General features: G+C 35.8%; 1 protein-coding gene across 1 annotated transcript in view; it reads left to right on the top strand.

The window, feature by feature from the left end:
- Positions 1-15,083, top strand: part of LOC128639024 (protein turtle homolog B-like) — a 135,493-nt gene that overhangs the window by 56,584 nt on the left and 63,826 nt on the right. Inside the window, exon 10 of the mRNA XM_053691164.1 lies at positions 717-833. Coding sequence (XP_053547139.1) covers positions 717-833 — 117 coding nt within the window. The remainder of the gene's footprint in view (positions 1-716; positions 834-15,083) is intronic.

Below are 15,083 nucleotides of genomic sequence, written 5' to 3'. Positions count from 1 at the left end.
CGGATCATCAGTATTACGCTCAAATAACGTGAGCATCGATTTGCATCGTATTGATCTCACGGGAGCGTATATTATGTCAAACATTTCAACATTTGATGATGTTGACGCTGTGTTAACGGATCAACTTGGCGTCTAATTTGACGCATAATTCCTGTGCATTATCAGTTGAAGCACTGATAAATCAGCCCCTTAGTCTGAACGGACCCGTCCTTAAGGGGTTAATGTAAAATGAATTTTGCGCCTCCATGGGCATAGTTGAAATTCCATGGTTGTAGCTGACATTTCTTCCTCCAGGTCTGACGTACTCTATAATCATTTTCCCCTTCAGATCTCACTGGGTTTTTTTTCTTGCAAACTAAAACGTGGCAGCATTTTGTCAAAATACGCAAACCATTTTTACCCTAATAGAAAAACACATGTATATAAGTAAAAGTAGTGTAAAGTTAATGTGACATTACCAGGAAATACATGATTGACTAAAATTAATTCCCAGAAACTCAAAGAAAGTTGTTTTTTTCAGCACAGGAACATCTCTTTTTAAAGAAACCCCCCCCCCCCCGCCACTGTAATAGATGTTAACATTTTTTTTAAAAATGTTAGAGAAATGTTTTTGTGTATCATATCCATTTAATGATATCATTTATTATGACCGTTTAAACTGCAAGCTTTTTTCAAAATGCTCCAGCGCAAATGATAACCTGTGCCGTTGTTTTTAGGACCCGCCCTATTTCACGGTGCTGCCCGGCTGGGAGTATAGACAAGAGGCCGGAAGGGAGCTGTTGATGCCTTGTGCAGCTGCAGGGGATCCTTTCCCCTCCATCTCTTGGAGAAAGGTGAGTAGATTTTCTTTCTTAGTTTTTAACGAACTTAATAAATAACCTGCGCTATGTTGTAGGAGCAACTTTATAGCTCAGAAGACGGCACATGGGCTGTTTGCAGTAATAGGAATAAGACAGGATATGTTTATTAGTATGACCAATGTGTATACAATTTATGTTGGTTAGTAAGGGATCTCATAGCCATGTGTATATGCTCAGCTAGCAGTGGGCTGTGTGTTTATTTTCAACTACTAATGAGCTATGTGTTTATTCTCAACTACTAGTGAGCTGTGTGTATATTCTTAACTACTACTGAGCTGTGTGTTTATTCTCAACTACTACTGAGCTGTGTGTTTATTCTCAGCTAGCAGTCAGCTATGTGTTTATTCTCAACAAGCAGTGAGCTATGTGTTTATTCTCAGCTAGCAGTGAGCTGTGTGTATATTATCAACTACTTCTGAGCTGTGTGTTTATTCGCAGTTAGCAGTGAGCTATGTGTTTATTTTTGACTACTACTGAGCTGTGTGTTTATTCTCAACTACTAGTGAGCTGTGTGTTTATTCTCAACTACTAGTGAGCTGTGTATTTATTCTCAACTACTAGTGAGCTGTGTATTTATTCTCAACTACTAGTGAGCTGTGTGTTTATTCTCAACTACTAGTGAGCTGTGTATTTATTCTCAACTACTAGTGAGCTGTGTGTTTATTCTCAACTACTAGTGAGCTGTGTGTTTATTCTCAACTACTAGTGAGCTGTGTGTTTATTCTCAACTACTAGTGAGCTGTGTATTTATTCTCAACTACTAGTGAGCTGTGTGTTTATTCTCAGCTAGCAGTAAGCTATGTGTTTATTCTCAGTTAGCAGTGAGCTGTATGTTTATTCTCAGCTAGCAGTGTGCTATGTTTATTCTCAGCTAGCAGTGAGCTATGTGTTTATTCTCAGCTAGCAGTGAGCTATGTGTATATTATCAGCTATCAGTCAGCTATGTGTATATTCCCAGCTAGCCGTCAGATATGTATTTATTTTCAGCTAGCAGTGAGCTATGTGTTTATTCTCAGCTAGCTGTGAGCTGTGTGTATATTCTCAACTACTACTGAGCTGTGTGTTTATTCGCAGCTAGCAGTGAGCTATGTGTTTATTCTCAACTACTAGTGAGCTGTGTGTTTATTCTCAACTACTAGTGAGCGATGTGTATTTTCTCAGCTAGCAGTAAGCTATGTGTTTATTCTCAATTAGCAGTGAGCTGTGTGTTCTCAGCTACCAGTGTGCTATGTGTTTATTCTTAGCAGTGAGCAATGTGTTTATTCTCAGCTAGCAAAGAGCTGTATGTATATTCTCAGCTAGCAGCGAGCTGTGTGTTTATTCTCAGCTTGCAGTGAGCTGTGTGTATATCCTCAGATAACAGCGAGCTGTGTGTTTATTCTCAGATAGCAGTGAGCTATGGGTTTATTCTCAACTACTACTGAGTTGTGTGTTTATTCTCAAATACTAGTGAACTTTGTGTATATTCTCAACTACTAGTGAGCTTTGTGTTTATTCTCAACTACTACTGAGCTGTGTGTTTATTCTCAGCTAGCAGGGAGCTATGTGTTTATTCTCAGCTAGCAGTGAGCTGTGTATTTATTCTCAGCTAGCATTGAGCTGTGTGTTAATTCTCAGCTAGCAGTGAGCTATGTGTATATTCTCAGCTAGTAGTGAGCTATGTGTATATTCTCAGATAAAGTCAGCTGTGTGTTTATTCTGAGCTAGCAGTGAGCTGTGTGTATATTATCTGCTAGCAGTGAGCTGTGTGTTTATTCTCAGCTTTAGAGTGAGCTGCGTGTTTATCCTCAACTACTAGTGAGCTGTGTATATTCTCAGCCAGCAGTGAGCTATGTGTATATTCTCATCTACTAGTGAGCTATGTGTTTATTCTCAGCTTGCAGTGAGCTATTTATTTATTCTCAGCTAGCTGTGTATATTCTCAGCTAGCAGTGAGCTGTGTGTTTATTGTCAACTACTAGTGAGCTGTTTGTTTATTCTCAACTAGCAGTGAGCTGTGTGTTCTCAGTTTGCAGGGAGCTGTGTGTTTATCCTCAACTACTAGTGAGCTGTGTATATTCTCAGCTAGCAGTGAGCTATGTGTATATTCTCCTCTACTAGTGAGCTATGTGTTTATTCTCAGCTTGCAGTGAGCTATTTATTTATTCTCAGCTAGCTGTGTATATTCTCAGCTAGCAGTGAGCTGTGTGTTTATTGTCAACTAGTAGTGAGCTGTTTGTTTATTCTCAACTAGCAGTGAGCTGTGTGTTCTCAGTTTGCAGTGAGCTGTGAGTTTATCCTCAACTACTAGTGAGCTGTGTATATTCTCAGCTAGCAGTGAGCTATGTGTGTATATTCTTAGCTAGCAGTGAGCTGTGTATATTCTCAGCTAGCAGTGAGCTATGTGTGTATATTCTTAGCTAGCAGTGAGCTGTGTGTTTATTCTCAGATAGCAGTCAGCTGTTTGTATATTCTCAACTACTAGTGAGCTGTGTGTTTATTCTCAGCTAGCAGCGAGCTGTGTGTTCATTCTCAGCTAGCAGAGAACTGAGTGTTTATTCTCATATAGCAGCAAGCTGTGTGTTTATTCTCAGCTAGCAGTGAGCTATGTGTATATTCTCAGCTAGCAGTGAGCTGTGTGTTTATTCTCAGCTAGCAGTTAGCTGTGTGTATATTATCAGCTAGCAGTGAGCTGTGTGTATATTCTCAGCTAGCAGTTAGCTGTGTGTATATTATCAGCTAGCAGTGAGCTGTGTGTTTATTCTCAGCTAGCAGTGAGCTGTGTGTATATTCTCAGCTAGCAGTGAGCTGTGTGTTTATTCTCAGCTAGCAGTGAGCTGTGTGTTTATTCTCAGCTAGCAGTGAGCTGTGTGTTTATTCTCAGCTAGCAGTGAGCTGTGTGTATGTTCTCAGCTAGCAGTTAGATATGTTTTTTTTCTCAGCTAGCAGTAAGCTGTGTTATTCTAATCTCAGCTAGCAGTTAGGTGTGTGTATATTCTCAGCTAGCAGTGAGCTACGTATATATTCTCAGCTAGAAGTGAGCTATGTGTATATTCTCAGTTAGCAGTGAGCTGTGTGTATATTCTCAGCTGGAAATTAGCTATGTGTATATTCTCAGCTAGTAGTAAGCTATGTGTATATTCTCAGCTAGTAGTAAGCTATGTGTATATTCTCAGCTATTAGTGAGCTGTGTGTACATTCTCAGCTAGCAGTGAGCTGGGTGTATATGTTTAGTTAGTAGTAAGCTGTGTGTTTATTGTCAGCTAGCAATGAGCTGTGTGTTGATTCTCAGTTTTCAGTGAGCTGTGTGTTTATCCTCAACTACTAGTGAGCTGTGTATATTCTCAGCTAGCAGTGAGCTGTGTGTTTATTCTCAGCTAGCAGTGAGCTTTGTGTTTATTTTCAGCTAGCAGTGAGCTGGGTGTATATTCTCAGCTAGCAGTGAGCTGTATGTATATTCTCTGCTAAAAGCAAAAAGGATTCTAAAACACCTATAAAAACAGGTGTAGAGAAAAGTATGCACTGTACTTCAAATTGAAGCTAAATGTATGTATAGTATCTGAGGTCTTAATAGTTAATTACCAAATGGTATAAAAGAATTTAATTATCCAAATATATATTAAAAAACACTGATAAGAGGTACATAAATCATACCAAACATAAATAAAAACAAGAACACAATCCTATATGATCGCATAACTAGTTAAAAAACAAATGAGCATAAATGAACATATGAATTGGTAAACATAAATGAGCATAAGCAATAATAATAAAAAGTCCAATGCAATTTAAAATAAAAGAAAGTCAATTTCCAATGCAAACAGCATTGAAGAGTTGTTAGTGCAATAAGCGTTGATAGTGCAATAGGCGTTGAGTGGACAGTGGTTGTCAAGTTCCTGCAAATACAGAGACAGCAAAAAGAAAGATCCTTTTTTAGGCAAATGTATTAAATTCAAGTAAAATGGTGCACGTAATTACTTACACCGGGTAATCTTTTTATGTCTCCCAAACGTGGATTGTGGAGTCCGGTTGTTAGCTACCACCCAGCTCCTTCTGCTGATATCCAATGGTTTATTAGGCGCAGCTTTTAGTTTTCACTCTGTGCAGTAAACAGCCGTTAACAGCAAGTAGCCACTATGCAACTACGGATACCGTGATGGGTCAAAAAGCTGTAGAAAATAGAGCAATACGTTTCAGCTTCAACAAGTCTTTCTCAAGCTCTATTCTCACAGTGTTTCCTACTCCAATTTATACCCATCTCCTTAAAGGGATATTATCTTGTATCAAGGGACATTAAGATAGAATACTTCATTTATAGGATCTCATTTATAATCCGTTAATAAAATCTAGAGAACTTTTATTTTATATTCAAATTAAAATAGAAATATTTAAAAGATTGATACTTTGAATTTATAAAAAGTATTTATATATCAATATTTAAAAATAGAGATTTGTGGAAATTAATAATCACAAAAAAGATGATATACAAGTGGATAATTCATTATAATATACACAATAATTCATTACACAAATTAGTTCTTAGAAAACATACATGTGAATAAAAATGTTTACATATACATTTGTATTATGTTCCCTTTAAATACATAACTACTCTATAAGATGACAACCTAAATCTAATTCTAAATTTAAACCCTTGGGACTTAGTGTTCCTAGCTGGAATATCCATTTTCCCTCTTTTTTTTAAAACTTCATTGTGTGAATTACCCCCTCTCCATGGGCGTAACCATCTATCTATGCCCATGAATTTAAAATGATTGAGATTTGCTCCATTACAGTGAAAAATGTTTTTTGGGACCGGGAGATCATTATTTCTTTCTGAATCATGGTGTTCTATTGAAAGAATATGCTCTCTAATTCTATCCCTTAGGGGTATTTCTGATTCTCCCACGTATTGAACCCCACATTTGCATTCTATTAAATAGATGACATTTCTGTCTGTACATTTAATCATATGGTTAATTTAAAAAAAGTTTCTCCTGTGATATATGATGTTATTTCTTTCTTCTTCATAGCATATTTACACGATTTACACTTATGGCATGGGAAAAACATTTAGTTTAATCCCCCATAAGCCAGACCCTGTACCTAATTCTTTTCTTTAGGTCAGTGGGAGCTAGTCTTGTTTTTAAATTTCTTGCCTTTTTGTAAACCTATTTGAAGTTTGTCTGATAAGAGGGGACCTAGCAGGTCATCGCTTTTTAAAATATTCCAATGTTTTTTTTAAATGTTTTCTATTAAGTATTTATTTCCACTATAGGGAGTAATGAAAGGCATAAAACAGCAGTCTTTAGTTATTTTTTCTTTCTTTTTATCTAGAATAACTTCTCTTTTATAGTTTCGAACCTCATTTCTCACAGTTTCAAGTTCTTTCTCTCTATACCCTCTGTCTATAAACTTCTCTACAAAGATTTTTGACTGAACATCATAATCTATGATGTGACTACAATTTTTGTTCATTCTAACAAATTGACCCTTAGGGATATTCTTTTTCCACAAGTCATGGTGGCAGCTCTGTTGATGAATATAATTATTGGCATCTACTTGCTTAAAATATGTTCTTGAAAGTAACTTATTTTCTTTAACAAATATCTCTAAATCTAAAAAGTGTATTAGGGAATTACTTTTCTTGCATGTGAATCTTAAATATTTTGAGTTCTTATTCCTAGATGTGAAAAATTCATCAAAACTGCTCTCGCTTCCCTGCCAAATAATCAGAATGTCATCTATATACCGCTTATAGGTAACTGTTTTTTCTCTCTATACCCTCTGTCTATAAACTTCTCTACAAGGATTTGTTGACTGAACATCATAATCTATGATGTTACTACAATTTTTCGTCATTCTAACAAATTGACCCTTAGGGATATTCTTTTTCCACAAGTCATGGTGGCAACTCTGTTGATGAATATTATTATTAGCATCTACTTGCTTAAAATATGTTCTTGAATGTAACTTATTTTCTTTAACAAATATCTCTAAATCTAAAAAGTGTATTAGGGAATTACTTTTCTCGCACGTAAATCTTAATTTTTTAAATTTATTATTCATAGATGTGAAAAATTCATCAAAACTGCTCTCGCTTCCCTGCTAAATAATCAGAATATCATCTATATACCGCTTATAGGTAACCAGGTTTTTCCCCAGCATGCAACCAGCAAAAAACTTTTGTTCCTAAAGGCCCATAAATAAATTTGCATAGCTGGGGGAAAACCTTGTCCCTATAGCAGTACCTCACTCTTGGTTGTAAAAATGGAAAGTAGTTATGATGGAGGATAAATCTGATACATTCCAAAATAAAAAAAATGTGTTATTCATTGTTGCATCTGTGTCTAGATAGTATTTGATGGCTTCAATGCCGTCTTCGTGTGATATGCATGTATATAATGAGGCAACATCACATGTTATCAGTATATATTCTTCTTTCCAATTAAGATTTCTAACTAGATTTAATACTTCAGTTGAGTCTTTTAAGTAAGATGGTAAAAGTTTTACATGTTTTTGGAGAAAGAGATCAATATATTCTGAGACATTTGCTGTTATTGAACCAATGCGTGAAATAATAGGCCTCCCAGGGGGATTTGTGATGCTCTTATGGATTTTTGGGAGACAGTATAGTAAAGGTATTCTTGGGTACTTTATTGACAGATATTTACTCTCTTTTTCTGTAAGGATACCATTTTTCTTCCTAAGTCTAATAAGAGCTCTAACTTTTTGGAATTCTCTATAGTTGGATTTTTTTCTAATTTTTTTACGTGTTATTATCTTCTAGATTATCCTTACATATTTGTATGTATTGTTCCTTATCCATTATAACAATTCCACATTTTTCCAATTGGTTTATTGTATTCAACATTTTCTTAGATAAATTAATTTTTTCAACTTTTGATTTTTCTAAATTTTCAATGTCTTTCAACACCAGCTTTTCAAACGTTTCAATAGAGGCTCCTTTATCATATTTTGGGTAGAAGTTAGATTTTTGTCTAAGGTTGTGTGTATATATTTATCTTTGTTTTGATCATTAAGTTGATAGCTTATTTCTGGTCCTTTTTTCAGGAACCCTCTTTTTACAGTCAGTTTGCGTATAAACTTGTGTGCATTAATATATGTGCCAAACCTATTTAGTTTTGTGGTTGGTGCAAATGTTTAAACTTTACTTAATATTTCTTCTTGTGGTTTAGTTAGATTTGTTTTACTTAAATTAAAAATCCCCTTATTACCCATTAGATTACCATCTGTGTCACTTTGCTATTTTTTGTTGTTTCTCCTATGTCCTCCTCTCTTTCCTCTCTTTCTAAAGCTCGTCTTTTTCTTCCTTCCCTTTGTGGAAGTTGTTTTGTATTTGTTGTTGGGCCTAATTCTAAAAAAGTTCTTTGTTTATTCTCGGTCTGTTTCTTTTTCAAATTAGCTTTGTATCCCCCTGATGTGCCTGGTCTAGATTCTGATAGTATTTCAAATCTGTTGGACATGTGTATTCCTGGTGTATTAGGTGTGTAAATGTGGTCCCTGATGTTACCTTTGAAAACAGAAACGATAGGGCTTTTGAGAATAGGCAACACCAACAGTGCAATGACAGAAATTACTCTAGTAATACAAATCAACATTGGAAACAAGCAAACCCTAGAGGTAACACCAGGGACCACATTTACACACCTAATACACCAGGAATACACATGTCCAACAGATTCAAAATACTATCAGAATCTAGAACAGGCACATCAGGGGGATACAAAGCGAATGAGAAAAAGAAACAGACAGAGATTAAACAAAGATCTTTTTTAGAATTAGACCCAACAACAAATACAAAACAACTACCGCAAAGGGAAGGAAGAAAAAGACGAGCCTCAGAAAAAGAGGAAAGGCAGGAGGACATAGGAGAAACAACAAAAAATAGCAAAGTGACACAGATAGTAATCTAATGGGTAATAAGGGGATTTTTAATTTAAGTACAAAAATTCTAACTAAACCACAAGAAGAATTATTGATGCATATATTGATGCACACAAGTTTATTCGCAAAATGACTGTAAAAAGATTGTTCCTGAAAAAAGGACCAGAAATAAGCTTTCAACTTAATGATCAAAACAAAGATAAATATATACACACTAACCTTAGACAAAAATCTAACTTCTACCCAAAATATGATAAAGGAGCCTCTATTGAAACTTTTGAAAAGCTGGTGTTGAAAGACATTGAAAATTTAGAAATATCAAAAGTTGAAAAAATTAAGAGTAATTTATCTAAGAAAATGTTGAATACAATAAACCAATTGGAAAAAGATGAAAAAATAATAATAAAACCAGCGAATAAGGGAGGCGGATAAGGAACAATACATACAAATATGTAAGGATAATCGAGAAGATAATAACACTTATAAAAAAATAGAAAAAAATCCAACTATAGAGTATTCCAAAAAGTTAGAGCTCTTATTAGACTTAGGAAGAAAAAATGGTATCCTTACAGAAAAAGAGAGTAAATATCTGTCAATAAAGTACCCAAGAATACCTTTACTATACTGTCTCCCAAAAATCCATAAGAGCATCACAAATCCCCCTAGGAGGCCTATTATTTCACGCATTGGTTCAAAAACAGCAAATGTCTCAGAATATATTGATCTCTTTCTCCAAAAACATGTAAAACTTTTACCATCTTACTTAAAAGACTCAACTGAAGTATTAAATCTAGTTAGAAATCTTAATTGGAAATAAGAATATATACTGATAACATGTGATGTTGCCTCATTATATACATGCATATCACACGAAGACGGCATTGAAGCCATCAAATACTATCTAGACACAGATGCAACAATGAATGACAAACATTTTTTTTTATTTTGGAATGTATCAGATTTATCCTCCATCATAACTACTTTTCCTTTTTGTGAAATTTTTACAACCAAGAGTGAGGTACTGCTATCAGGACCAGGTTTGCCCCAGCTATGCAAATTTATTTATGGGCCATTGGGAACAACAGTTTCTTGCTGGTTGCATGCTGGGGAAAAACCGGTTACCTATAAGCGGTATATAGATGACATTCTGATTATTTGGCAGGGAAGCAAGAGCATTTTTGATGAATTTTTCACTTCTAGGAATAATAAATAAAAAAATGTAAGATTCACGTGCGAGAGAAGTAATTCCCTAATACACTTTTTAGATTTAGAGATATTTGTTAAAGAAAATAAGTTACATTCAAGAACATATTTTAAGCAAGTAGATGCCAATAATTATATTAATCAACAGAGCTGTCACCATGACTTGTGGAAAAAGAATATCCCCAAGGGTCATTTGTTAGAATGAACAAAAATTGTAGTCACATCACAGATTATGATGTTCAGTCAAAAATCCTTGTAGAGAAGTTTATAGACAGAGGGTATAGAGAGAAAGAACTTGAAACTGTGAGAAATGAGGTTCAAAACTATAAAAGAGAAGTTATTCTAGATAAAAAGCAAGAAAAAATAACTAAAGACTGCTGTTTTATGCCTTTCATTACTCCCTATAGTGGAAATAAATACTTAATAGAAAACATTTTAAAAAAACATTGGAATATTTTAAAAAGCGATGACCTGCTAGGTCCCCTCTTATCAGACAAACTTCAAATAGGTTTACAAAAAGGCAAGAAATTTAAAAACAAGACTAGCTCCCACTGACCTAAAGAAAAGAATTAGGTACAGGGTCTGGCTTATGGGGGATTAAACTAAATGTTTTTCCCATGCCATAAGTGTAAATCGTGTAAATATGCTATGAAGAAGAAAGAAATAACATCATATATCACAGGAGAAACTTTTTTTAAATTAACCATATGATTAAATGTACAGACAGAAATCTTATTAATAGAATGCAAATGTGGGGTTCAATACGTGGGGGAATCAGAAAGACCCCTAAGGGATAGAATTAGAGAGCATATTCTTTCAATAGAACACCATGATTCAGAAAGAAATAATGATCTCCCGGTTCCAAAACACATTTTTCACTGTAATGGAGCAAATCTCAACCATTTTAAATTCATAGGCATAAATAGATGGTTACGCCCATGGAGAGGGGGTAATTCACACAATGAAATTAAAAAAAAGATGGAAAATGGATATTCCAGCTAGGGACACTAAGTCCCAAGGGTTTAAATTTAGAATTAGATTTAGGTTGTCATCTTATAGAGTAGTTATGTATTTAAAGGGAACATAATACAAATGTATATGTACACATTTTTATTCACATGTATGTTTTCTAAGAACTAATTTGTGTAATGAATTATTGTGTATATTATAATGAATTCTCCACTTGTATATCATCTTTTTATGATTATTAATTTCCACAAATCTCTATTTATATTTAAATACTTTTTATAAATTCAAAGTATCAATCTTTTAAATATTTTTTTTTTAATTTGAATATGAAATATTTATAAATTTATTTATAAAAGTTCTCTAGATTTTATTAACAAATTATAAATGAGATCCTTTTAATTAAGTATTCTATCTTAATGTCCCTTGATACAAGATGATATCCCTTTAAGGAGATGGGTATAAATTGGAGTAGGAAACACTGTGAGAATAGAGCTTGAAAAAGACTTGTTGAAGCCGAAACGCGTTGCTCTATTTTCTACAGCTTTTTGACCACTCACGGCATCCGTAGTTGCATAGTGGCTACTTGCTGTGAACGGCTGTGTACTGCACAGAGTGAAAAATAAAAGTTGCGCCTAAAAAAAACATTGGATATCCGCAGACAGAGCTGGGTGGTAGCTAACAACCGGACTCCACAATCCACGTTTTGGAGACATAAAAAGATTACCCGGTGTAAGTAATTACGTGCACCATTTTACTTGAATTTAATATATTTGGCTAAAAAAAGAATCTTTCTTTTTGCTGTCTCTGTATTTGAAGCAGCTTGACAACCACTGTCCACTCAACGCCTATTGCACTATCAACGCTTATTGCACTAACAACTCTTCAATGCTGTTTGCATTTCAAATGGACTTTCTTTTATTTAAAATTGCTTTGGACTTTTTATTCTTATTGCTTATGCTCATTTATGTTTACCAATTCATATCTTCATTTATGCTCATTTGTTTTTTAACTATTTATGTGATCATATATGATTACGTTTGGTATGATGTATGTACCTCTTATCAGTGTTTTTTAATATATATTTGGATAATTAAATTATTTTATACCATTTGGTAATTAACTATTGAGACCTCAGATACTATACATACATTTAGCTTCAATTTGAAGCGCAGTGCATACTTTTCTCCACACCTGTTTTTATAGGTGTTTGAGAATCCTTTTTGTTTTTAGTAATTTTATCTAAGGTTAGAGGGTTTCCTTAGAGTATATGCTTTTGCATTGTATGTGATATTTCAATGCTGTGGCACTATCCCTTCTGTATATTCTCATCTAGCAGTGAGCTGTGTGTATATTTTCAGCTAGTAGTAAGCTGTGTGTATATTCTCAGCTAGTAGTAAGCTGTGTGTATATTCTCAGCTAGCAGTTAGCTGTGTGTATATTCTCAGCTAGTAGTAAGCTGTGTGTATATTCTCAGCTAGCAGTAAGCTGTGTGTATATTCTCAGCTAGCAGTGAGCTATGTGTATTTTCTTAGCTAGCAGTGAGCTGTGTGTATATTCTCAGCTAGCAGTAAGCGATGTGTATATTCTCAGCAAGTAGTAAGCGATGTGTATATTCTTAGCTAGCAGTAAGCGATGTGTATATTCTTAGCTAGCAGTAAGCTGTGTGTATATTCTCAGCTAGCAGTAAGCGATGTGTATATTCTCAGCTAGCAGTAAGCTATGTGTATATTCTCAGCTTGCAGTGAGCTGTGTGTGTATGTTTAGTTAGCAGTGAGCTGTGTGTATATGTTTAGTTAGCAGTGAGCTGTGTGTATATGTTTAGTTAGCAGTGATCTGTGTGTTTATTGTCAGTTAGCAGTGAGCTGTGTGTTTATTGTCAGCTAGCAGTGAGCTATGTGTATATTCTCAGCTAGCAGTGAGCTGTGTATATATTCTCAGCTAGCTGTGAGCTGTGTGTATATGTTTAGTTAGCAGTAAGCTGTGTGTTTATGGTCAGCTACCAATGAGCTGTTTATTCTCAGCTATTAGTGAGCTATTTGTTTATTCTCAGCTAGCAGTGAGCTATGTGTATATGCTCAGCTAGCAGTGAGCTATTATGTATATTCGCAGCTAGCACTAAGAAGTGTGTATTTTTTGTCAGCTAGCTCTTAGCTGTGTGTATATTTTCAGCTAGCAGTGAGCTGTGTGTTTATTCTCAGCTAGCAGTGAGCTGTGTGTTTATTCTCAGCTAGCAGTGAGCTGTGTGTTTATTCTCAGCTAGCATTGAGCTGTGTGTTTATTCTCAGCTAGCTTTCAGCTGTCTGTTTATTCTCAGCTAGCAGTGAGCTGTGTGTTTATTCTCAGCTAGCTTTCAGCTGTCTGTTTATTCTCAGCTAGCAGTGAGCTGTGTGTAAATTCTCAGCTAGCAGTGAGCTATGTGTATATTCTTAATCAGCAGTGAGCTGTGTGTTTATTCTCAGCTAGCAGTGAGCTGTGTATTTAGTCTCAGCTAGCATTCAGCTGTGTGTTTATTCTCAGCTAGCAGTGAGCTGTGTGTTTATTCTTAGCTTGCAGTGAGCTGTGTATATTCTCAGCTAGCAGTGAGCTATGTGTATATTCTCAGCCAGTAGTGAGCTGTGTGTTTATTCTCAGCTAGCAGTGAGCTGTGTGTATATTCTCAGCTAGTATTAAGCTGTGTGTATATTCTCAGCTAGCAGTGAGCTGTGTGTTTATTCTCAGCTAGCAGTGAGCTGTGTGTTTATTATCAGCTAGCAGTGAGCTGTGTGTTTATTCTCAGCTAGCAGTGAGCTGTGTGTATATTTTCAGCTAGTATTAAACTGTGTGTATATTATTATTATTATCGGTTATTTGTAGAGCGCCAGCAGATTCCGCAGCGCTATAAACAAAGGGGGAGTACAACAAAACAATTATTGGGTAGAGGGCCCTGCCAAGAGTTGCACTGATGTAGTCAGCTCTTAAGAAGGTGATCTACAGACAGCTGGACTTTTAGGCTTACATGCTAAGAGGGTTCAGGGGATTGCAGTGGAGGAGAGGAACTGGTATAAAGAAAGGTTAGCGTAGGTTTTATGCGTCCCTGAACAGTAGAGTCTTTAGGGAGCACTTGAAGCTTTTAAAACTAGAAGAGAGTCTTGTGGAGCGAGGCAGAGAGTTCCACAAGATGGGAGCCAGTCTGGAGAAGTCCTGTAAACGGGAGTGTATATTCTCAGCTAGCAGTGAACTGTGTGTTTATTCTCAGCTTGCAGTGAGCTGTGTGTATTCTCAGCTAGCAGTGAGCTATGTGTATATTCTCAGCTAGCAGTGAGCTATGTGTATTTTCTTAGCTAGCAGTGAGCTGTGTGTATATTCTCAGCTAGTATTAAGCTGTGTGTTTATTCTCAGCTAGCAGTGAACTATGTGTATATTCTCAGCTAGCAGTGAACTATGTGTATATTCTCAGCTAGCAGTGAGCTGTGTCTATATTCTCAGCTAGCAGTGAGCTGTGTGTATATTCTCAGCTTGCAGTGAGCTGTGTATATTCTCAGCTAGCAGTGAGCTATGTGTATATTCTCAGCTAGCAGTGAGCTATGTGTATATTCTCAGCTAGCAGTGAGCTATGTGTATATTCTTAGCTAGCAATGAGCTGTGTGTTTATTCTCAGCAAGCAGTGAGCTGTGTGGTTATTCTCAGCTAGCAGTGAGCTGTGTGTTTATTCTCAGCTAGCAGTGAGCTATGTGTTTATTCTCAGCTAGCAGTGAGCTATGTGTTTATTCTCAGCTAGCAGTGAGCTGTGTGTTTATTCTCAGCTAGCAGTGAGCTGTGTGGTTATTCTCAGCTAGCAGTGAGCTGTGTGTTTATTCTCAGCTAGCAGTGAGCTGTGTGTATATTCTCAGCTAGCAGGGAACTATGTGTATATTCTCAGCTAGCAGTGAGCTGTGTGTATGTTCTCAGCTAGTATTAAGCTGTGTGTATATTCTCAGCTAGCAGGGAACTATGTGTATATTCTCAGCTAGCAGTGAGCTGTGTGTTAATTCTCAGCTAGCAGTGAGCTGTGTGTATATTATCAGGTAGTAGTGAGCTATGTGTATATTCTCAGATAGCAGTGAGCTGTGTGTTTATTCTCAGCTAGCAGTGAGCTGTGTGTATATTCTCAGCTAGCAGTGAGCTGTGTGTATATTATCAGGTACT

Source organism: Bombina bombina, chromosome 8 (genome assembly GCF_027579735.1).
Source record: "Bombina bombina isolate aBomBom1 chromosome 8, aBomBom1.pri, whole genome shotgun sequence".
In the NCBI taxonomy this organism is placed as follows: Eukaryota; Metazoa; Chordata; class Amphibia; order Anura; family Bombinatoridae; genus Bombina; species Bombina bombina.
This window is presented reverse-complemented; position numbering and strand designations above follow the sequence as displayed.